General features: G+C 47.8%; 1 protein-coding gene across 1 annotated transcript; it reads right to left on the minus strand.

The window, feature by feature from the left end:
* Positions 1-2,944: 2,944 nt before the first annotated feature.
* GPR148 (G protein-coupled receptor 148) lies at positions 2,945-4,002 on the minus strand. Its single transcript, XM_009934012.2, is given in 2 exon segments — positions 2,945-2,973; positions 2,976-4,002. Coding segments are annotated over 2 exon segments (1,056 nt in total).
* Between the last annotated feature and the right edge of the window lie 20,927 nt (positions 4,003-24,929).

Here is a 24,929-nt window from a genome sequence, read left to right on the forward strand (position 1 = left end):
GCTAAAATCTTTTCTATGCAAACACCCATTTTAGGGAACAATTTCAAGGACACGAATAAGACAATTTTATTCCTCTTTCTTTGAAGGTAATTTTCACAAGCAGTGGTTTTTTTCTTGAGCCTTATGATATCACTGTAGACAGATTTTGCAGACACATAAACTTGCCACGATCACCACTTCGCTTCCTCCTTCTTTCCGTGTCCTTTTGTATGTTACCAAACTACTGGCTGTCTCTAAAGATATCCAGGGGATATGTATGTAAGAAAATGTTCCAGAACTGGCGACATAATCCTACCCGAGTCTGTCCTGGAGACTAACTTCATAATTGACAGCAGTTAGGAGGAAGATCAAGTACTGTTAACCGGCAGCTACTCAGAGTCACCTATGGCTGTATATAGAACTACCTTACTTTACACTGTTTACACAGCTATCTTTACTACTTAGCATGCAAATTTACAACATAGGTAAACTTCAGGTAATCAAGCTTGAAAGAATCTTACATGGATGAAACAACCTGTAAGTTATCAGCATCTTTGCCAGTGGGCACTGGCGTAAGGATTTGGCCCAGGACGCAAGCGGCCCGCCTGGGGAGTTCCAGGTACCTCTCCCACTCTCGATCACACCGTATGACACAGGGATTTAGCAGAAAGCACCTGACCGAGCATACAGACACTTCCCCCATCCTCACCGGGGTTCCGGAAGAGCCCTGCTTTCGACTGAAGCTAAAGTCTTCACACAAACCTGGCTTGTGTGCCGGGTGTCTACGGTACACTCGTCTTGAAGAAAAGCAAAAGCAGCCAGTGAAAAGCAACTCTTAAGTCCTCGTTTTTTTATTGAAGAGTAGTGAGAAGAAATGTGGGGATTTTTCTGGAAAACAAAGCAATTACTCAGAAATTTAATGTTCCTTTGGGTCAAAATAGGGGATGCACAGAACCATGGTAAAAGCAAATACACAATAATACAGTTTATTCAGCTGCAATAATTTTAACTTAAAGATGCTTTTATAGAACTACTGCCCCTTTGCAGCAAAGCCTCCGAGATGCCCCTGCTCATTCCCGTCGCTGAACTGGAATTTGTTTCCCCCCTCAACTGTGCTGACAGCTGTTTGCAGAACACACTATAAAACAGACCACTGGGATACCCTTGGTTAAAATGAAACCACCGCCACTTCTCCCTGGAGGAACAGTTCTGATCTGCAGCCCCAGAGGCAGGTGTATCAGCAAACTGGAGAGAGCAGACACTGCAACGCCAGGAGAGAAGCAAGCGGCTGGGGAATGAGAAAGGGATAAGCAGGAGCTCCTCAAACAGGCTTCATCGCCAAAAACCACCGCGTGCAGCCAGACACCCACCTCCTCCTGGCTCACACTTGGTGGAATTCTTCAGATGAGTGTGAAATACCCGAAGGCCACATTCAGCACTTTCTGTGTATCGCTTTAAGCAAACAGAAGATGGAGAGAATCTGCACACAAGGAAATACTGCCCAGAGTGAAATCAGGGGCCATTTTCTAATGCCTTTTTTTTAAAAAAAAAAAGTCCAATGTATTTTTGTATGAAAAGTAACAAACTCTAAAAATATTATCTTTAGGAATATAAAAGCTCTTTTTTCAAGTCCAAAGAACGGCACTGCAACTTAACTTTCCCACACTGATTTTTACGTCTAAAGACATTCTGGTTCTTTGAAGATCAGAACTACATTTCACTCATCTTCTGTAGGCAGGTGGCTGATCTGGAAAACCGAAGAGGCTCTTAGAAGACATCATCTTCCCTGCCCCTGAGTACATCCACAGGCTCTGCAGCCTCTCCTCCTGACCTTCCTAGGGGTTTGGTGGCACCCAGCACCAGCTCTGATACGGCGCAGCTGTAACCTGGGCTCGGGCTGCAAAGCAGATTTGTGTGAGACGGAGCTGGGAGATGCCTCGGCAGGGACTCGGAAGCAGCATCTGCGCTCAGTCCCAGAGCCCGGGTTATGTCTGAGCTATGCTATGGGTACACCCATGTCCAGCCTGGCCCCTCGCTGCTCCTCCCCTGCTGCCCCTGCTGCTGGGCTCAGCCTGAGCCTGGCCATGCCAGCACGGACCCGGCGGGGAATCGTGGCTGTGGGCTGCCCGGGGTCCCTGCAGGCACCCGCTCGGCTCACCCGGCGCGGGCACAGCAGGATGGCACCCTGCAGCCAGGCACTGCCACCCGCTCCCTGCTCCCGGCTCCTTCTCCCTCGCCCAGCAGCCCATCCACCTCCGTTACTCCCCAACAGCAGCGTGTGCTGCGCTGCCCAACAGACACTGATCAAAGGTGACTGCCTAACAGACTGAGATTTTACAAAAATTCGGTGTTTGGATGATTGTCAGACAGAATCTGTAAGGCAGCCGATACGCTAGCACGTGGCACGAGATGAAGCACAGCACTGTGCCGAGTACAGCAGTCTCCAGAGGCACCTCCCAGGTCTACTCTTTAAAGAACAGGACATTGGCTACCAACCTGGCAAGAAAACACTGAGTGAAAGAAATTGCTGTTGCGTTCACAGCATGTTTGGTTAAGGATCCTTTCTGCTGTAGGTGACGCTGTCGAGAGACCTGTGGTTAACGCCTTTGCTTTGCACCTCTTTGCTTTCCACCATCTATTTGTCATTTTTAATTTTCTAGAAAGGCATCTGCCACGGGTGGGTGAAAATGATCAATATCTCCTCCAAAAGACGCTGCCCTCCCACATCGGAACAAAGCTGAGAACTTCATCCAGGCAGCATTTGCTGCGCTCTCAGTTGTGATGTGATGAAAGATCTGCGACCTTCTGGCACCAAGGAGACAGAACGATCAACCCATGTCTTCTCTGACATGGGTTGGTCACTACTTCTTCAGAGCACCTCTTCGGAAGCTGGGTGATGTCCGTCACACTTGCATGCTATGGAGGTAAGGAGAATTCCTCTGCTGTGGCTGTGCTCTGCACTGGCTCAGGATGGTGATGGAGCTGGCGACACACGCGAAGATGCTTCCTTCTGACAATGGATTTGAGAGGTCCTGCGATCTCTCTGTACCGAAGCCCATACAGAAAAGGGAACAAAACCTTAGGCAGAATCATCAGGACATTGCAGACTGTCAGGGAGACCCAGATTCCTGTCTGCAGTCTGATGACAACGTTGATGCACAAGAATGATTCTACAATAAGAGCCAAGAGTGGAAAGAAGTAAAAAAACAACACAGTGTTGTGCATCAAGAACGTTACACTGGCTCTGGAGCAGATGCCCTCCCATATCCCCAACTGTTTGGTTTTAAAATACAAAATAGCATAGCAACAAAATATTAGAGACAAGCAGAGAAAGATAACTGTGGCAGCAAGCCAGAAACAGAGTTTCACAACATCAGTCCCGTTCAGAGTTAATATGAGTATCACCGGAACCGAGCACGTTTCCAGGACGCAGGGCGCAAAGCCGTGAGTGCTGGATAGCACCAAGAAGAAGATCCCGGGGAAAGCCCCAGAACACATCCACAGTAACACAATGATTTTTTTCGTTCGTGAAGGAGGCAAAATAGCGATGTAGCGCAAAGGGAACAAAATAGCTATGTACGTGTCCAAGACTATTGCAGCAGCTGTGAACAATCCTCCACAGTAAGCCACCGCCAGCAAGAACAGTAAGAGGACGCAAGCTTCCTTTGGGAGATGTACACGGGCTGCATGGAGAGCAGCTGACAGGGTGTAGAACACGAGGTAGACCAGATCAGAAAGCAGGGCATTTCCCAGCAGCATGTACCTTGTTTCCTGACGGATGCTAAACCTAGAGAAGATCACAAACAAGATGGTAGGAATGATGAGGGCACCTGCCATGAGGCAGACAACCGGAGGGATTAAAAACATCTTCACGTTGGTGCCTGATGGGTTGAGAGCCCATTCCTCCAGCAAATAGTACAAAGCAGCGTCGCTCAAATTTGAGGAGCTGTTGAACGCTGTCTCCCTGGGGTGGTATGCAGTCGTGTTCGCTCTCTTTACTACAGCACAGCCAGAGAAGTCCATTTCCTTAGGGTTTTGGGATGATTGTCTGAGTTGGAGAAAGCAAGGTCTTCTACATGGAGTCCTCAGAAAGGCAAGTGAAGCAGAGGATGCAAAAAGCCTGTGGAAGCAAAGTGATTTCCGTAGCCGGTTCTACCAGCTCTTCTCAAGGACAGAAAGTTGAAACTTGGAAGTGAATTCTGTGGTGCCAAAGGATGTTTTCGCCTAAATTGAAGATTTTCCTTTCTTTCTGCAAAATCTAATGTTTAGAAAAGAGAACGAATCTGTGTGCTTTAAAAAAGTCTAAATCCCTCTGTGAGCTCTTTGATCAGAAACGAATGGGTTGATCGTTTTTAGTAATTTGGGTTTGTTCTCATGACAGTATCACTCCAATAAGGCAGATGAAATATTAGCTTGATTAAACAAACACGCGATGATACAGAACAACACTCCACGTGCACTGACGTAGGAGAGACATAAATGTGATTGGGTGATGTTTGGTACCAATTTGTATGCAACAACACAATCAATCCGAAGCGATCAATAAAAAAGGCTCTCAATCCTGTTGTAAAAATGTATTGCAATGGCTCTAGTGAATGAAATTATCTTATTTATAGATGACATTTTTGCTTCAGTGAATCAAATCATGTTATTTAGAGATGATAAGCCTTCCCCTGCCTTTTTTTAACGCATGATATACAAATACTGCAGACTTGCAGTCGATCTGTGAATTGTCTGGGATGAGTGACATGCTCTGTAACGGACCAGCATACCTGACAGCAGACTTGGCATTTCCAGTCTCCACTTGGAGGCCAGTTCTTGGCTTGCTGGCCAGCACGCTGACAGCACACTGTCAGATCTCAGCATCAGAGCTGGGGGCGCAATGAAAGAACTGTGAAGGATCTGGACTGCGGAGGAGGAACTCTTCAAGTTCTTCCTGGCTTGGTCTGATCAGAAGAAAAGCTGATTTTTTTTACAAGACAACACTGGCTAATAGCGCTTTAGTTTTAATCAAAAAGACTGTATCGATGCAGCTGTTCATCACCTTATGTGACGCACAGCGGGCACAGCAGTGCTGTTTCATCTCACGGCCTACGCCTCCTGCAGTTGCCTGCCCCTGTGTAGAGCACACAGAGCACCGCTGCTGCAACATCCCCTTACTTTGCTGTTTACACAGGGCATAAGCAGCTAAGACAGGAGATCTGCGGAATACGCAGCTTTGTCAGATCCCGGCTCTAGGTGCTCTTCTCACCGGTGGTGCAGAGGTATCCTGGAGCTTTTCAAGTAATGGTGAACATCAAAGGATTACTCCCAGTATTTGAAAAACCGCGTGTGCACAAGCCAAAGGTCTAATAAAGTAGTATAAATAAGTAGTCAATGAAATCTACTGGCTCCTCAGCTGTTTTGAAGTTACATTATTTATTTAGGTGCCTAAAAATAAAAATGTCTAAGTTCAGACAACCCTTTTGGCAGTCCTGACAAGTCTACCAGGACCTCCCATGGCCACCAGCAAGGGCAAATCTTTAACTATTATTTCAAGTTTGATCTTCCTTCTCCTCTCAAGTGATACGGATTCTGCTACCGACGTTACAACAGCAGAGGGAACGCGGCTCCGTACTTCACGTGCCATTATTGCATTCTGTATTTCCCCAGCACTACCAGCATAGAGCACTGCAGCGTGCCTCCAGCCGTGGGAGACAGTGCACAGCGTCCCCTCGCAGAGAGCCGTGCTGGCCACGGACAGGCTGTCTCGGGGCGTGCCAAGTGACAAAGCGGACAGCTTGTGGAACTCCGCATCGGCCGCCAGATCTCGTGCACAGTTCCTTCCACGCCGGTGGCTGGCACCCGTGGAGCTGTACATTAGGAGGGTCTGACAGGCTGTGCCACAGGGAACAAAGGGACAGGAGGAAAAACCAACGATCATTTTAAGCGCAGCATTTCAGTTGCTGTGGTGCCTGAGGAGGCAAAACAGCAGGCGATTGTTTTTGCTCACTCAATCCCGCGTCTGAAAAGTGTGTGAACAATATTGATGCAATCACACATCTGGCTTCAGTCCAGCGGAGGGCTACGAGGATGGTGAGGGGACTGGAGCATCTCCCCTACGAGGAGAGGTTGAGGGAACTGGGCTTGTTCAGCCTGGAGAAGAGAAGGCTGAGAGGGGACCTTATAAATGCTTACAAATATCTGCAGGGTGGGTGTCAGGAGGATGGGGCCAAGCTCTTTTCAGTGGTGCCCAGCGACAGGACAAGGGGCAATGGGCACAAACTGAGGCACAGGAAGTTCCGTCTGAACATGAAGAAGAACTTCTTCCCTCTGAGGGTGACGGAGCCCTGGCCCAGGCTGCCCAGGGAGGCTGTGGAGTCTCCTTCTCTGGAGATATTCAAGACCCGCCTGGACAAGGTCCTGTGCAGCCTGCTCTGGGTGACCCTGCTTGGGCAGGGGGGTTGGACTAGATGACCCACAGAGGTCCCTTCCAACCCCTACTATTCTGTGATTCTGTGATTCAGGATCGTGCCCTGCATCTACCAACAAGTCACAACACAGTTAATACCTTAAGTAGACAGTAGCACTCAACACCCAAACTGTTGAATTACGCTATTGCAAAATGGAAGGGACGCAATGAAAACTCCAGTATGAGCAAATTGTCTCCAACTCTCATTTCAGACCTCTGTTAATGGTGGAAGTGCTTGCTGCCTCCCAGCTCACGGCATCCCAAGCATGTCCTATCAACGGGCAGATTCTCTCATTTCCATGTGAAATCACCACTGTGTTTTCCATCAGCTGATTATGATTAAATGTGAACAACCCAAAGAGTTCATCATCATCTCAGCTGCACACTTTTGGCCGATAGAAAAATATATGCAAATATATACAGTGATCTGCTGGCATTTATAGGAGCGTGAAATGCAGCCAAGTATTTCACAGAGTGATGTTATACAGCACCGTAGTTCTGCAAGTACGTATCTCAAGGGCTTGTTGTTTTAATATAGTTGTTGAATTAACAAATAGTTCTAACTTTTTCAGCCCAATTATTTTTCTCTTGATGCCTGAAAACAACATCCTTACAGCAGGGCTATTCCTTCCTCTTGGACAAAAGAGCTGGGCACCACGGGCTACAAGTCCCAGCTGCACCTGGGAGGGTAACACACACAGACATCCTCACTACTGAAAAGTACAAAGCAAAAGCTCTAGCAACCTTCAGCTGAGCCACCTTTCTAAAACCCAGTTCTACGGCCGTAAAAGTGTAAAGGTGAATAACGTAAGGTAAATTGTGTGAAGGGTAAGCAAAGGTATGAACTTGCCAACTTTTCTGCAGTAGCTGGCTGCAGACTCGCTCTCAGCTCAGAGAGCCTCACGACAAATGCAAAGTAGCTCATGACTTTCTCGTTTAGCCCAGATGCAAAATGTGCCACAGAGCCCTGGAGACATCACAAGTTCACAGCCTTGCTTATCCTGTGCTCAGCTGTTCACCTGCTACAGCCCACGGATGGCCGAGGAAGCCCTACGGCACACGCTTGGTCAGCTTTAACTGTGCTCCTGTGAAGTCCTAGGAGCGCAGGCAGGCTTTAGTTTCACAAAAATGGAAAACAGCAAATCCCTGCAGCCCCACCAGACCTGGGCAAGTCCAGCTAAAGCCGCTCTCCTCAGATTGCCACAGGTTCTTACAACTGTTCAGTATTGTTCTGTTAGATTAAGAAATTAAAGAGGCTGGTGTCTTGGCACACACTGACATACACTCAGACTAGGTAGCTCTGGAGAATATCTGGTCGTTGTCTCTTCATTTCCTTTGGCTTAGGAGGCATTTCCACATCTGGACCATTTGCGAGGGGTGGCAGCTCTGAAGACCCCTCCTGAGGATACTGACCTTAGACAGCTCCTTGCCATTGCCTCTTGGTGCTCAATACTTTGTGGTGCCACCCTGAACGATTCTCCTGCAATTTCCTGTAAACTTGGCCTTAATGCTCTAGTTATTGATTTTTTTAAATGCTCTCTGCTAAATTCATGTTAGGTGGATGCACATTTACATATCTTGCTGATTCAGACCTACAGCATTAGCAGCCCCTCTACTGGCTCTTATACAGTCTGTATTGATTTTCAAACTGAACCACACGCTGTTAATCACTGACACGTTTCTGCTTCAATAAACATCCCGCTGAAAGCTTAGTTATCCTGTCTGTTGAGTTTGGGAGAGCGAAGACAGCATGCACTCAGCCGTACTGAAGGCTGTAAATCCGGCAAAGACTGTACCACGTTATATTCTGTTACTGATTATAAACAGGTATTGTCATCTTAAACAGAAAAGGTCAGAAATATTGCTGTCTTACAGCAGTTGGTATGCACTTCACTGTGTACACAGACAGGGAGCTCCGTATTTCACAGAGAGCTCAGTCTAACCGATTCATCAAGCATACTACTGCCACGACAGGGAAGCACCAGACAAGAAAGGGAGGACAATCAGAATAATTCAAAGATTCCCCCAGCCCTCCATCCCAACAGACTGTGTTAGGAGGGGATACCCAGAGGAAGCGTGACTAAATCGCATGCTCCCTTCTGCCTCTGAGGTTCCCTGGGTGCCATCACGTCACTGTCTCAGTATGAGCACGGAGTTTTTGACGTGGCTGCCTGTTCCAGCATCACCCACCAGGTCCCACCCTAGAAAGTGTTCCTGTGCTTTGGTCAGCCCCAGAGAGTGATCTGCCTGGCCAGCAGCCCAGGAAGAGCAGCGTAGAAAGGCCACCTCAGAGCCCACCACAGCTCCTTGAACAGAAGTGTTTTGGATGTGACTGCTGGGTCCATCAAATCAACATTTTCACTGGTACGTTGTTTCACGGGGATATTTCCAGCCAAGTTTAGTAACAGAGCCTGGAGCTTGGGAGCCTTCACGTGCTATTGCAGTTTCTTCATCTTCCCCCCAAGAATGCCCCACTTCTGGGCTCATCTAGGTCCAGAAGGCATCTCGCTTGCTGGCGGAGCTCTCCTAGCCATGAACAGCCAAGTGCCCCTGAGCAGGCCAGCTCCTCCCAGCAGGGCAGGGGGAACCAGCCATAATTATTTTCTGCCTATATCCATATTCTCACTCTGGGGAAATGAGCTGCTGTCAGTGAGAAAACAAGTAATCAGAACAGTTTAACTGTACTGTTAGTTTCTGGCTGAGCTTTCTATTTTTCTTCTCCATTAGACAGAAAGTCAATTAAAAGATAACTGTTTTCTAAACCGTTAAGGCTCCCTCTAAACTTTTCTGCAAGCCTCTTCAGGGTCAGGACCCGCAGGGGAGAGGTACAGCTTGACTGTCCTAGTCTCCATGCCTCAGCTGTCTGTCTCCACTCGGCTCCAGATCTATTGTTCAGCGCCTTGCGTGTTATTTGCTATAGATAAGAGACATATGCATTGCTCCTTTAACTGTACAAAGTTCACAAATCAGGCAGAGCAATTACTAAAGCTAAGGAAGTAAAGAAATGGGTGTGAAAACTAAGGTCAGATTACAATGATTTTAAAGGACAAATGAAGCCTGAAACAAAGAAAACAGGATTAGAAAGCGCTGGTTTGAAGACGTTTTGACGAGGCTCCCCAACAAAAGAGAGGATATTGAGAGACAGACTGGGAGGACCCAGCATGAAATCCCTGAATCACTTTTTCTGACTCCAGATACCACCAGGCCATGGTGACCACAAAGCCAAGGTGAATTTTCTACCCAATCTGCCTTGCAGGTGCAATATTGAGAATGAAGCCAGATGTCAGAATTTTGGAATATTTGACAAATATTTCAATGAAAGGCTAGAGAAGTAAAACAACCTGAGCATAAAAAGCGCCTGTAAGTTCCAGACACTGCGTGCTTTCCCGCAGGTCACTGCTCGGCGCTGACTGCTGTGAGCTGCAGCCAGCAGAACTCACCCATTTTCATTCCCTGAGCCTGGCAAGGCGAAGCAAGGCAGGTTTCCCTCCTCCGCCACAGTGCCTCTTTCGTGCTGAGAGCACCTACGTGATTCACTCACTAACATGTTTTCCTGTGACAGTCTGCAGATCTGACCAGGAATTTATAGCAACCAACTGCTCATTTCCATGGTCATTTACGGACAGATACACGGGACACCACGGGAAGTCACCCTAGACTGTTTCTTAGATTTATTGATCTCTCCTGCCTACCTACTTTTCATAACAATGCGTTTGTGAAACAGGGGAAAAGGCCTACTAAATAAGGGCTATTTTAAAAATATCAGCCTTCTTTCCTAAAGCAGTTCAATTTGTGAGGAACTTTTCTAAAAGAATTTCAAACATTATACATCGGCGCTAACAGGAGTTACTTGCAAAAATCAAAGGCTTTGAGTAAAGAACAATACCACCCACTCTTATCTGAGGATTTAGCAACTATCACAAGAGATTAAACCCACATTCAATATCACAGAGAGTCGTGAGCAGAACTAGAAATACATATCTGAATTTGCAGCTCCTCTTTCAAGTCAGGGATAAAGCTCCTTCTCCTGAGAGAAAGCTTCTCAAATGGGGGAGCTAAACATATCCACAAACCTCCTAAGAGCATCCTTCTATCTCAGGCTGTCTGTCTTTCTGGTTGTGGCTGGCACCAAAAATTTTGTCTGTCCTGTCTCACCAGCAATGATCTCCAACATGGCCCAGGAAGGACTGCTGCAGGCAGGCAAAAGCAGAAGTCGTACGACTATGTCCCTGTCTTAACATGTTTTGTCTCATGTCAAAGGCCAGGCAGCGCAGGGGAGGTTTAGCATGGTATTTCCTTGAACGATGATCCGATGAGAAGGAAGACAGATGGCTGGAGTGTGTACAGGGCAAGATAAAATGAAACACCAGAAGAGAGATGGAAGGAAACAAGGGTAGAAGAGGCAGGTTGGCATATACGGGCAGACAGGCAGGGGCTTTAACGGTGATGCAGCAGGCAGGAGGACCCCCGCCGCAGCTGTACGCTGTCACAGTTCCTCCCTGACAGCTGGGAAGCGCTCGCCTGCGCCGCACAAGCTGGGGCACAAAGACAATATAGGAATCAAGATCACAGAATCACAGAATCACAGAATGGTAGGGGTTGGAAGGGACCTCTGTGGGTCACCCAGTCCAACCCCCCTGCCGAAGCAGGGTCACCCAGAGTACGCTGCACAGGACCTTGCCCAGGCGGGTCTTGAATATCTCCAGAGAAGGAGACTCCACAGCCTCCCTGGGCAGCCTGGAAACATGCTAGAAGTGGAGAAGAAACAGAGAAAAGGGAGGAAAAAAGCAGCATGAAAGAAAATCCATGATACCTCTTCATGCCTGTTGATGACAGGCTGTGAATGAATGGGCACAATCTGTACATGGTACGGACACGCACAAGGCACAGCACCCTCCTGGGGAGGAAGGAGCCTCAGTGCCAACGTTACGATGCCCCTTCCCAGCTCCCAGCGCTGCACCTAGGAACGGCAGTCGCTCCCGGGCGGCAAAGACGCTGAAGCAACACTGATTCTCTGAAATACCTCTGCCCGCAGGGAGACGCTGACCTCGTCGCACACCGAAGCAGCGGGTGCCAGGCACAGCCGCCATATGGCAGAGAGATGAACCGCCAGCATGTGCTGAATAGGAGCCACAATCTCTTACTCGCCAAGCGGGGGACATGCCGTGGGTCGCACACGCGGTGCCATTCACAAGCTCTGTTGTCCCTTCCCTGCGGCTCCTTTGTTACTCCTGCAGCACAGGTGCTTCAAAATTAGGTTTTCTCCACATGAGGCCTCACTCTGCCTTTTCCTCGGAACAGCGGCTTTGTGCTGCTCCCACTCATTTCCATAGCAATACCCTGTCCTCTCGCGGGGGAGATCCAGACTGCAGGGCAGGAATCACAGAATCACAGAATCACAGAATAGTAGGGGTTGGAAGGGACCTCTGTGGGTCATCTAGTCCAACCCCCCTGCCGAAGCAGGGTCACCTACAGCAGGCTGCACAGGACCTTGTCCAGGCGGGGCTGGAATATCTCCAGAGAAGGAGACTCCACAGCCTCCCTGGGCAGCCTGGGCCAGGGCTCCGTCACCCTCAGATGGAAGAAGTTCTTCCTCATGTTCAGACGGAACTTCCTGTGCTTTAGTTTGTGCCCATTGCCCCTTGTCCTGTCACTGGGCACCACTGAAAAGAGCTTGGCCCCATCCTCCTGACACCCACCCTTCAGATATTTGTAGGCATTTATAAGGTCCCCTCGCAGCCTTCTCTTCTTCAGGCTGAACAAGCCCAGTTCCCTCAACCTCTCCTCGTAAAAAGGAAAGCAATGTTAGGAAGGGAGGAGAAACACAAATCCTCCAAACTTATAAAGAAAAGGGATATATTTTACGCCAAGACTACCAGTGTTTGGGTTATGCAAGCCCACATCAGTCTCGCTCTCCTGGTGACCTCCACAGGCACAAGGCAGAGGGCACATCATTCCAGAGCTTCTCACCAAACTGGGAGAGTTCCAGCTCACCACACGAAGGGACTGAGGCACAGAGAGAACGTTGCTGCAGGCAGCCAGCAAGCCGAGATCTTCACTAAACACAATTTTATTTCTACTTTAATTATTTGTTTCTTTCTTCCCCAGTCCAAATTGCAGCTCATTAAAAGATGTGCATGAGGAGCACCAGAGAAGATAACGTCCTCTCTCTTCCTTTGCTTATTGTCCTCAGCAGCACCTAGAGCCAGCAAAGGCTTCGTGAACAAAGATACAACGGTACCTGATCCAGAACTGAGGCCAGATGCATTTTCAGCAATTTAACACCAATCATACCGAAAAGCAGTGGCAGAGTCAGAAATGAGAATTTCATCTCCCGAGTCTTGGTTCAGGGCCACCATATCCCACTGTTTTCAGGCTGTCTCTGCTTTCGAAAGCATTGCTACCAGCTGGCACGGGAGCAAGCTCCAAACTGCCTCTAGGTAGCTCGGATATAGCTCAGCTGCCACAGGCAAATGCCCACCCTGTGAGATTTCATTATATTTACAGCTACTGGGGGCAAGTAGAAACCAAACCATTTTTCTCACGCGTTCTCAGAATTTTCGCAGGAATTCCTAGGTCCTTTTAACTGAGCTGCTTTTTTCTCCCCTGAAGCAGCAGTTTGTTGCTGCGCAGAAAATATTTCAGCGCCAGCCCAACACAACGGAAAGCAAAGAAGAAGGATATAAAAACGCACAAAACTGCTATAGATCACAAAGGCTGCAAAGCAACATATAGAGAAAGAAAACATAAATGAATTAGCACCCCGTTTTAACGAGCCACTTTAACGAGCTGTGAGTTGAACCAGAGCAGAGCTGCAGCGTTCCCCGTCCCGGGGTCCCCCGGCGATGCTCTGCAGCAGTTCAGGGGCACGCACCCCTGTGCAGCTCCCATTCCTGGAAGCGCTGCCTCCACTGATCACCCCAATACTAGCTGCCCCGTGACTCCTTCCCCTGCCAAACGCTCCGCTTCCCTGGGAAGCCCTCAACATTCTCTTGCTGCTGGGTGTTTCCTGAGCTGTGTTCAGCCCAGGGCTGGCACACCAGAGCCAGCTACAGCTCTAGCACAGCAGCTGTGGAATTCTGTGTGCCGTCCCCCAGGACACCACCTCCACCCCTGCCACTGGGGTCTCTTCGTTTCCTGCCACGCATTGTGCCAAGTTCTTCTGCATCAACCTCTGAGCTGAGACTGTCTTTCTACTATTTCTCTCTCCTGCCTGCTATTGGAGATTGATGGGATGGTGAAAATGAGACACAATCCCACGTTTCATCCCCAGTTGTCTGTCCTGGAAGTCTCGTACACTGTTTGTGAACCACTTCGGCTCCTGTCAACAGCCCCCATGAGGCAGTTTCCGATGTGCATCATCGAGCCCCGCGTTTGGTCAGAGCAAACACACATGTCAGGCTAGTTCTGCTGCTGGCAGCCTGAGAAGCTGAGGAGCCAGCAAGAAGGGGTTGGCCCCCTGCTCCCATAGCCTCAAACCTGCACCGCCAGCACCACAGGCTTTTCACATAAACCAAATGCTCCTGCACTCCTGCTGTCTGCTCGGGCTGCCGTTGGAGCTGCCTGCCACACGGTCTACATTTGGCTCCACAGCCAGCGTCTCACCTTGACTCTTTGCTAAAAAGCAGCAGTGACCTCAGCCCTGAAGTGAGAGAGGTGGCATGTGAGGACAGCCCGGAGGGGGCAAGAGCCCTTCAGGCTACACCCCAAGCTGTTTACTGGCAAGATTCCCAGGCCCACCCTTCCTGTTCCCAAAATAGAGAGAGGTCTGTCCCATGACTAACCATCAACAAACACCAGCCCGGGGACTTTCCCCCACCGAGCAAAGCCTGTCAAGGAGAGTTTGCAGCAGGTTAACTCCCTCTTTGCTAGACTCAGGACAGGCACCTTGAAGCCTCACAAGGTGTCTGCAGGGATACAGAATGATAAAAAGGTATTTGTTTTTGTAAATGAGCTGGGCCAGCTCCTCCTACCCACCCTCACACTGTCCTGTCTGGTTTTAGCATGCTATGAATGACCAGGTTCTCTCATAATTTATGCATAATCAGGACTAATATCCAGCAAAAGGCCCAACAAAAGCAGCTCTGAACTACTAAGTAATCCACTGTTCTTGCTTTCAGTCAATATAACAGCCTTAGCAACAAGCAGCCTCTGTTCCTTCTTTAGGCACAAGAAGATCTCTAACCTGACAGCGAGCTGATCGGACGTTAGACAGCATCCAGTCTGCTGAAGAGTGGGAAGAAACATATTCCTACACTCATGCACCTTACTTCTTTCTCTAAGCACCCCTCCTAATCTGGAAATTTGTCTCCATTTTCATCAGCTCTGCAATTTCCTTCTGCCTTCAGGCAACCCCTTTTTGCTTCTCGGGAAATACCATGCCTGCCCTGAGGTTTTACTTGGTTGGGGTGGGTTTTTTGGGAGGGGGTGGTGGAGGGAGGGCTCTTCTGTACAATCCTGTCGTAGGAGCTCGTCAGCCCAGGCCTCCTGCATCTCCATGCAGTCCCAGCGCAGACAGCAACAAATGCAATACGCCTGTGTACCGTGCCTCCAAATCCATGCAGGAATTACAGAATCCCAGAATGGTAGGGGTTGGAAGGGACCTCTGTGGGTCACCCAGCCCAACCCCCTGCCCAAGCAGGGTCACCCAGAGCAGGCTGCACAGCACCGCGTCCAGGGGGGGCTGGAATATCTCCAGAGAAGGAGACTCCACAGCCTCCCTGGGCAGCCTGGGCCAGGGCTCCGTAATTTAAGCCAAATATGAGAGGATTTGCAGAGGAGGCGAGATTATGGCCTCCTAATTCAGCGTGCTCTGGGCTCTTAGGTCAAAGAGAGCATGGAAGATGCCTCCACCTGATCTATTTATATTTCTGCACTACGATCTTTTGTGGGGACTGGGCATTAGGGGATTATGGCTGCTGTGAGCAGCACGGAAAAGCCACTAACGCCTCATCCCATGCTACACGCATTTTCCCCCTCCAGGCCAGCGCAGACAGGTTCTTGCTGCTGGACCCCAGCAGAGCTGTGACTGGCTTTTCCAAGACTCACTTGGCATGTTGACGTGCCCCTTGAACCACATCTGCCTCGTAACATTGAAAAGGATGTGCCTGCCTGGCTTGGACTGGGAACAGTTTAGCTCAGGTAGCCTTTTGTTAAGCAGGTCTGGCCTGGGCTTGGCTCTGCTACAGTATGAACATAATTCCTAGGCCCATTTATTACGACGAGCTGTGACTGTGTACAAGCAGCCTTTTTCCCAGACTCTACTCCCGTAATTACAAACAAGTTGGGTTAACCCTAAAGCTTGCCTTTCCTTCACAAATTCACACTGGTAGTGACTCTTAAAATTGTCTTATCTGCAATCCACATGCCCACGTCTCCTCTCACCTTCTGGTTCCAGCCTTGAGGTTGTCCAGATTGTCCTTTTGTACTTCTAAGGCCTCTTTACTAACCACACTAATCCTCAATAAGTAATCAAATCTCCCCATCTGTGCTTTAACTATTTCCCTTGGCACCACGGTATGACTTCTCTATTTTAATTAACTCGAGCTGAATGCCTTGTCAAGACTTAGCTGCTCTGATTTCTCATTATGTTATCATAATACCATTTAGCAACACCACCCTTCTCAGCAAGGAAAATCCATTCCAGTCCCTTGAAGGCAGCACAGTGAAACAAAGAGCACTCACCAGGGCACACAGCAGTATTCAGTAGCATTCTCGTTAATCTGCTGCGTTTCCTTGCCAGTAACTACACCAGTTCTTGCCTACTCACAAAAAACATGCTTTAGGATAAGTTTTCTTATTTTGTTTTTGATGGTCATGATCACTTAATTTCAGCTTTTTAACCCCTCCATACGTTGTTCGATGAATGCCCCCTCCATGTACCTTATTAGTGATAGTTTTGATTTATTTATTTATTACCAGCATCAGTTGTTAGTGCTCTGCACCATTGTTTGCCCTTTTCCTGCCAGGCAACTCATGACTTCAAATTGTCCTGAGCCTGTTTCATATTTTGCAGCAGTTTAAGACCCAAAGTCCACGGGTCGCTTGGCAAAATGAGAAGGCTGATTTTTTGCTTTCATTTCAGTACAGGCATTTCCACACCTGCTTTACTGGCAGCAGCGACTGAGAGGACAGCAGTAGCACCCAGCTCTGCAGTGGGCTATCTGCGCTGCACTGAGGCAGAACACCAAATCCTTCCATTGCATCCTTTTATTGCAGGCTCCAACCCCTAAACCTCGTCCCCAACCCCTTCCTTACCCCAACCTAAAATACACCCAGTCTCAACACCACCTTACCCTCCACCTCAGTCTCTTCCTCAGGCCTTAAATTGTTGTGTGCTTCTTGCAAGTGCTGTTAAGTTGCCATTTGTGAACAAAGCATCACATTAGCACCAGGGACCTGTTTTGCATTAACTCCTGGTCACCTGCTTGGTGAAACTCCCTTTGTAAGGATCTGCACGCCAGCAGAAGTAGACAGTCACTGCCACACATCCACTCGGCTCATTTATAGAGCTCTGGAGTGGTTGTGTACCATTACTGGTGCGTGAGTCGTCCCCTGGGAACAACCAGCACTGGAAAGAGCTGTGTGTGCAAGGAGTTTACCCACATGGAGCTCACGGCAGGAAGATGAGCCTTGTGTCAAGCATCCTGCAATTTAACGCGAGGCAGCATCGGCAAAACGCAGGCAGCACGGGAAGGTGTTATTTGGACAAACAGCAGTGGCCTGGAGGAACAAATACAAGGAAGTATTCTCTGCCACCCTCCGGGGAAGAGACCTCCAAAAATGGCCTCCTGTTGGCTTGTCATAGGCAGAATAATCAGAAGGGATCTCTCTCAATATTCCTCAACCAAAGCCAAACCTGAGGTTGACTAATGCAATTCTTTAAACGTTAATAGAGTCACGTCAGTTTATGTCCTCTGCAGGTTTAGTTCTGTGTTGTTTCCTCTGTTGGAAACCCTGCCAGATGTAAAAATGTTAAGCAAAGCAGGTGCAACAAGACACATGACAAGGCTGTAATCTCAGTGCTCTCTCTTTTGTTCATGAACACGCGTGACAACCTGGCCGCCTGAAGTCCCAGATCTCAATTTGTTATACGTGGGTAAAAAGAACATTTGACAGCCACTTCTATAGCTCCCATATACGAGAAGGCCAGGTTTTAAGCATACATATTCTGCGTACAGGTTGACAGTAAAAAAAGACAAGGTATTTTAATGCAGGTATTGGGTTGCAGGAATAGGGTTGCCCAGTTTCAGGACTGGAGAAGACTTGAGCTTGGCCCACGCGAATCACAGGATGGAAAGTTTGCTGACAAAGCTTAAAGTGAAATTCAAAGCCAAGAAATTGTTTCCATGTTTACATGGAAACATATTCAATGTCTGATGTGGAGCGCCATCTAGTGGAAGGTCTCTTTGTCTGCAACAACAGCCCAAATACAGGTAGTATTTCACAACAGTCCGAACAAAGGCAGCTTTGCGCGTTACCGTCTCAGAAATGCATGGTACGAGCTTTTCTCTTCAGACCGAAGGCTTCCCTGCTGCGACGCTGCAGCATCCGCGGGAGAGCCTCTGGAACGAGAAACCAAGCCTGTCTCGCCGCAGGATCCTTTGCAACAAAGGATTCCTAAAATTCATTTCCTAAAATTAGGAATTAAAAATTCCTAAAATTTTAAAAATTCCTAAATTTCCTAAAATTAATTTCCCTTGACGAATGACTTCAGGAAGCTTTCCTCAAAAAAAAAAAAAAAAAAAGGGAAAACACAACAAAACCCCCCCAAAACACAGTCTTGAGTTTTTGTTCTCATCAATACAGGTTCAGAAAAGGCTGCGTGACGCTGTCAGGCAGCACACTGTGCTGGTGCATAAAGGCACTGCTGTATATGTAACACTGGATCTCTGGTATTTGACTGCATTAAACAGGTAGCCGTGCTGGCTGATACTCGGTATTTTTTTCACAGAAATGCTGAGTGTGCTGAGCGAGATTCTCTGGTCAAATGACTGTGATAACCCAGAAAATACTGGAGTCGCTTCAGAGCTGTTCAAATTCATTCATCCAGCTACCCAGCTGTGCAGTGAGGAGGGTGAGAAGTGGGGTTTACAGCGGTTCTAGGGTTACCTATATATCCCACTGTGAATCTGGAAAACAACTAGGATTTCCAAAAGCATGGAAAAATGTCTCGTATTTAGGTTTTTACCATTTTCTCATTTTATTTACTACTGCATTAAAGCTTATAAACAATTGCTGCTTAACAGAGGGGTTTTCTTCCCCACTGATTTACATATAAAGTAAATAGTTCAAGCACTGTAATAAAGCCTACTTTTCTGCGACCTTGTAATCTGTCATTGATTAACTGCTTTTGGTATCTAAGATGAGATGGGCTACCATCTTAATAATGAGAAACACATCAGACATTTCAGGTGGAAACAGCAGCCCACATCAGGTCGAGCAGGCAAAAAATTCACAACTCCAAAGACCGGCTTAGGTGTTGAAGAAGGATCTTCAGGGGATGGAAAAACCCCATTATGGTCAGAGCACCTAGGAGCTCTGACCAGGGTGCCTTGGGAGCGCAGTGCCCTCCCCGCCGCGGGCAGCAGCGCTTACGGGAAGGGGACCACAGCAGTTACGAGCTAGCCTCCTCCCTGACCCATGTTTCTCTGCAGATTACCTGGGCTCTTCCACTACCTCAGTATTGCAGCACGTTGTTGTTTTGGGTAATTTCTAATTAGTGGGGCAATGCTTCCCAATCTGGAGCAGACTAACCTGGGTCTGATCCGTGCTCGCATTAGGGAAAACATCTATAAGAGGAAAGAGCCACAGGCAGAGAAATCTGCCTCCTCCAGCTCCAAGCAGCAGTACTGGCACCCCTGTGACTGATTTGCAGGGTGTCCACTCCAGACCCCCTGCCCTACACGGCGTGAGGGGACGCAGCAACATTTCTTGTACAGAAAACTTCAGGCTAAGGCAACAAGTGCAAACATCGAGGTCCCCATCCCTCTGTCATTCTCATGCCATTTCTGTGACGACACGTGTACCTACGTGTGAACCCAGGCTTCATTCTTGACTGGGCAACTCACTTAACGAGCTGAGGAAGAAGTTAACTCATTTTGTGGCTGGCTTCTGTCCATTTTGGATGCCACTCTGTCAGCTCTGAATGGACCAAGCTCTTTGAAACACTGTCAAGCTCCAAATGACTGACTATGTAGCTATGACCATGCAGCCAGCAGCACTCCCCACTTCATACTCTTTCATGGACCTTCCACTCAAGCTCTGCAAACTCATCGGTATCCTGCTGCTTTTTTTTTTTCCACAGTAAAATCCCAGCATATAAAGGGATTTGAAGCACCTTAAGGTGTCTGATTTTCCAGAAGACTTGCACTCCCTGTAAGGTGTTTCAGGTGCCTAGAAACAGAGGTATTAAAAAAACACTCGTCCTTTTCAGAAGTGCGGGTTGTCGTAGTGCTTCTGCAGGACGAGAAATTGCCATCTGTGCATTAAAGCTCAAGAACAATTTGCAAACTGTTTTTCCCAAATGAAGATGTCCTATGCCACAGGCTTCCTGCCCCCTCGCCACACCGCGACAACGAAGTGAGCATCCACCCTGCTGGAACACAGCTCCAGTCGCGCAGCCCCAGCTGAGCTCGGCTCCCAGCTTTCTGTCCCCCAGCCACCACGCCGCCCCGGTTCGCACTGACACTCGGCCACGGGCTGGAAAACGGCTGCTGTGCATTCGGCAGAGAAATATGTAACAGTTTAAGTACTGCCTAGGCATATCAGCTGGCTCAGAAAAATTAATAACCCCTCTGTGAAAAATCAAGCAGCTGGGAAAGATTGTTTTGTTGCGGAGCTATGGTAACAGCCAAAGCCATGAAAGGATAAAGCCCAATGAACAGCGCTCAGCAAATCACCCCTCTCTAAATAGCCTGCTAGCTAGAAGACCCATAAAATACCATATTTTAAAACCAGCTGGTAATTAGTGTAGCTGCAAACCAGTGGTGACCTGGCTGTTGTCAATACTCATGATACATTAATGGAGCACTCCGTCGGAAGCCGAGTTCTTTCAGTTTTACTGCTTTATTTACCATAACTGCAAAAATATATTAGTGGTCGTATTTCACTACCATAAGAGCCTTGCTTGCAATACCATGCTGCTACCACAAACACTGCTGAATGACTTCAAGGAACACGGGCAGAGGTTTCCCCTGCCAGCTGTGAGGGCAGTTAAGGCAGCAGCAGGCAGTGAGCTTCTGGAGTTGGCCACTTCCACCTAGCTCACACGAGGTGGGAAACCAAGAGAAACGACCACCACCAAACATCATCTGCAGGTCTGCTTGCTGCATTTAAAAGCCAGTATTTCATTCTCTTCTAAGACCTACAACCTGCTGCTTTAAAACAAGATTTGCCTGTGACATTACCACCACCAATATAAATCCACCACACAGATTTGTTTCCAAAAGGTATGTTTGATTGAGTAAATTGACCATAAGCATTTCTAACTGCATTGCTACCGACTGCACTGCTGGTGATTTCAAAGGCTTCATTTCTCATCCATCTTCCAAATGTTCTTTTCATTGCCTGTTTTCAAGCACCAGCTGGCAGATGAGTGGGATTTTACGTACAGGAAGGTGCTACTTGTTAGCAAACCGGTTGTAGAGCTCTTTTTCCTCAAGGTCCCACCAACTGTACACTTGAGCGAGAGGTTTCTTCCCTCAGAATGATGCGATTTGGTTTGTGTCCCTCACACCACCCGTGAGGATACCTTGGCAGAGAATCTACTCGACACAGGATCTTGCAATGTGACCAATCCATTGTCTCTGTGCAACAAGCAGTTTATTTTTCCACTGAGATACGAATAAAAACATACAAATAATGGAAGGCAGAAGCGGGAGCAGCAGCCTGTCCCGCTCACAGCTCAGTATTCCCGTCTGTGCACGTAGATCTCAACCTGCTGGGCTTTTGCACTCACCCTCACTAGCTTTATCTAATTACTCACTTCTCCCTTACCCAGGTCTTTTTGGGTTTAGCCCTCCTTCGATTATTTGAAAGCCCATCCCATTAGAGGCACTGAAATGGTTTCTCCCTCACTGACGGTCTGTCTCTGTTATCTGAAGCTGTGTATTTACAGCTGAGCCTTTAACAAAGCCTTCAGAGCACTTAAATGCACGCACTCAGGCAGAGAGCAACGGAAAATTAAGAAGGAAACCAAGTCATACGAAATAGTTATTAAAAATTTCCTATAACCCTCCCTGAAGTCATCACGCTAGCACCTTCCTCAGCAGAAGTTGAGACAATTTTGCTTACGGGTTGTACGGGGATGTCCGTGGAACAGCGCGTTTTGCCATCCCCCATGCTTTATGCTGAATGATTATTTTGCCTTTGAGACGGGGAGCGTCAGGCAGTGACAGCTGCAGCTCAATAAACTGGAGGTGTTCTTGCCTCGTCCGGACAGATCTCTGCGACACACAGGAATATCTGGAATGGGAAAACTTCTGAATACGTGCTTTAGAAATTTGTATTTAAACGTTTCCGTAGTCAGGTCCCTGAGGTGTCATGTCCCTCCCAGGTGTTGTCTTTGTTTTCTAGAGCCTTGGAGGTCTTCATGATTTGGTGAAACAATTCTTCTGGAGTAGTTCTCCGTAGCATTTAATGCAGCTCATTTTTCTCATATTGATATTATGGGTATGCATTTAATACCTGAGAGCTTTTTGTTCAAAGCAGAAAGTTTAAGGGCAGCCACTACTCTAGCATAAGCAGCTGGAGAAACGTCCTCACCATTTTCTTTTTCTCTCAAAATCCCTTTTCACTGCCCTTTGAGGTAACAAGCAGTTCACAATCAGTCACAGCAATACTGCAAACGCGACCAGTCCCATCCTGGAGGCACGCCACACTCCTTCCTCCCCTCACGGGTATCGTTATCAGAACTCCCAGGCCGGCTGGCAGGTAGGACAGACGAGCTTTTTAATACCTGTACAGAAAGGGGCTCTTGCAACCCTACCTGCTCCACCTCATCCCCTGGGCAGCAAATACGGCAACAACAGTGCCTCACAGGGGAGACAGACAGGAGATGCTGGGGTGGAATACATTTCCAGAAATCTGTGGATAAAAATCTTTCTATTTCCTTTGCTGAGTACTGATGTTATTAACAGCAATTCACAATCCTAAATTTTGCAGCAGACACTAGGTCACCAAGTAACTGAGAAGAGAGTAGCAATTAACTTAATGTAAGCCCTGGGAAGCCATCAGGTAAGTAGCAAAGATTGTTCCCTTCAACCTAGGGCAGCTTTCTGCTAGCAATTTGGAGAGAAATAGCTCCATATCCCATTACCAATTCTCTACGACACGCAAAACCAAGAAATACTGATAGGAATCCATGAATAATTAAGTTTAAGCTGATGTTAGCAGAAAGCTCAGCCGGACTGGGGATGTTAGACTCTTCATAGTTCACTGGCAGGAAATAGCCTGGGTCAAATTCACTCTGCAAGTAATTCCTTGGAAACAAACAGAGCTGTTTCAGCAAACGGTTCTGCTCCAGTCTCAGAGTTAAAGAATCTGATACTTTCTTCTGTGACAGAAAAATAAAAAATAGCATAGGTTGCTTTCTGCAACTTGTTTATGCTAATAGTTGTCTTCATTGACTTGATGCAAACATTTGCTGCCCACACTGGGGAGATGCAGGCTTCCAAGATCTGGCAGGCTGGGGCCGCTTCATCTGAAAACACTCTCCCTGTGTTTCCATACCACCCTTACATGCATTTTCCTCCTCCTTCCCCCAGTCCTCCTCACTGGATGCCAAGGAGCCCTGCTGCCCTATTCCTGCCATGCCAGTGACTGTACGTTCCTCAGTCCCTCTTCTCTCCAGGGCCCTCTTCTCACTCCCCACCCCAAGGGCTGTGTGCTTCTGCTGAACAGATGGCAGCTGTTCCATGTGACCCTCATTTACAGTTTTCCGATTTCCCTTCCCTTTTATGCCCACTGATGCCCAGAGCAATTCTGGACAGACTGAATTAATCAGAATTTATCAAAGAGGATGATTATACTCTCCAAGAACCAACCTTTTGAACCAAGCTGATCGACAGCCACAGTGAGATAGCCTGAAATGAAGCGACAGCAGAAAAGGATACTTCAAGGATCTACAAGCTAAGAACTATTTCGGAAGAAAAAAAAAAAGCTCTGTTGCATTCCATAAAGGCGACCTTGGTTCAGCTGCTATTCTACATACTATGCATTTACCAGTGCCTGCAATGAGACTGTGATTTAGGCCAATGCAGACTCTGGCCATGCATAGTTGCAGATAGCTATGGCTATGGATGGCCGATGGATTTAGGCCACTTCCCTTGATGAAGGGAAATAAAAAGCCCTAAAGATGGAAATGTTTGCCCATATGGACATCCGAAAGTAAGCGTCATAAAATCTGGAGTTGTCTCATCACAGGAGCTGCTTTACCTGAGTCACCATGAACAGATCTGGGTATCTCATCTAGCTCTAGAGTGACCTCCTCTACTCCCTCCAGCAAAGGGACAACAGCTGCCATTTATTAGAAACAAGGACATCTACACAAGAGCCTTCCCAGTCCCTGATGAGCAGCAATAGACTCTCCTAGAGAAAGCAGGTCTGGGAACTACCTGAAACACTACTGCAGCTAAGAGCTCCTCCCTGGCTGCATTCTCTTCTCCAAGTCTTTGAGGATGGTTTGTCTTATTGAGCTTGAATTGAACATGAAGTAGGCTTCAACTGCACCTTCAGGTGCTCTCTGTTGTCTATTTCCTTCTCCACACGGCATATTTGGGTCCCTTCCAACCCTAAGCATTCCATGATTCTATCTTTTCTGATGTACCTTTACCTTCAATGCCTACACTTAAGAGTTCAGAAATTGTGTGCATGAATAATATTCAAGTCAAAAATCTAAACCCTTAGCTTTGTTAGGTTTGCTCAGACAATACCAACACCAGGCATCTGCCTTGAATCAGCACCAGAAGTGCCCTCTGATTGACTCTCGTGTCTGTCAGCATTTCTAACAAGCCTTGGTGTTACTTTGAAGAAAGAAGGACTTCAAAGTTTTAAAGGCTCCCTCTTTCTGAAACGAAGTGCACAAAGCGGAGGCTCTCAAAAGCAACATCACTACAGAGCAAGGACATACCACCCGAAAACTTGGTGGCTTCATACACCCATCATGAAGAAAGGCTCTCTCCTATATTAATACAAACATTTCACGCAGAATAAAAAACATCAAATCCATTTCTAACTAATGTATTTTCTCTCATGATTGGTCTTAATCTACTTGCTAGAGCTACTAGGATTCACCACAGCTTGTTCTCACAGAATCACAGAATCACAGAATAGTAGGGGTTGGCAGGGACCTCTGTGGGTCACCCAGCCCAACCCCCTGCCCAAGCAGGGTCACCCAGAGCAGGCTGCACAGGACCTTGTCCAGGCGGGTCTTGAATATCTCCAGAGAAGGAGACTCCACAACCTCCCTGGGCAGCCTGGGCCAGGGCTCCATCACCCT

Source organism: Opisthocomus hoazin, chromosome 4 (genome assembly GCF_030867145.1).
Source record: "Opisthocomus hoazin isolate bOpiHoa1 chromosome 4, bOpiHoa1.hap1, whole genome shotgun sequence".
Classification (NCBI taxonomy): Eukaryota; Metazoa; Chordata; class Aves; order Opisthocomiformes; family Opisthocomidae; genus Opisthocomus; species Opisthocomus hoazin.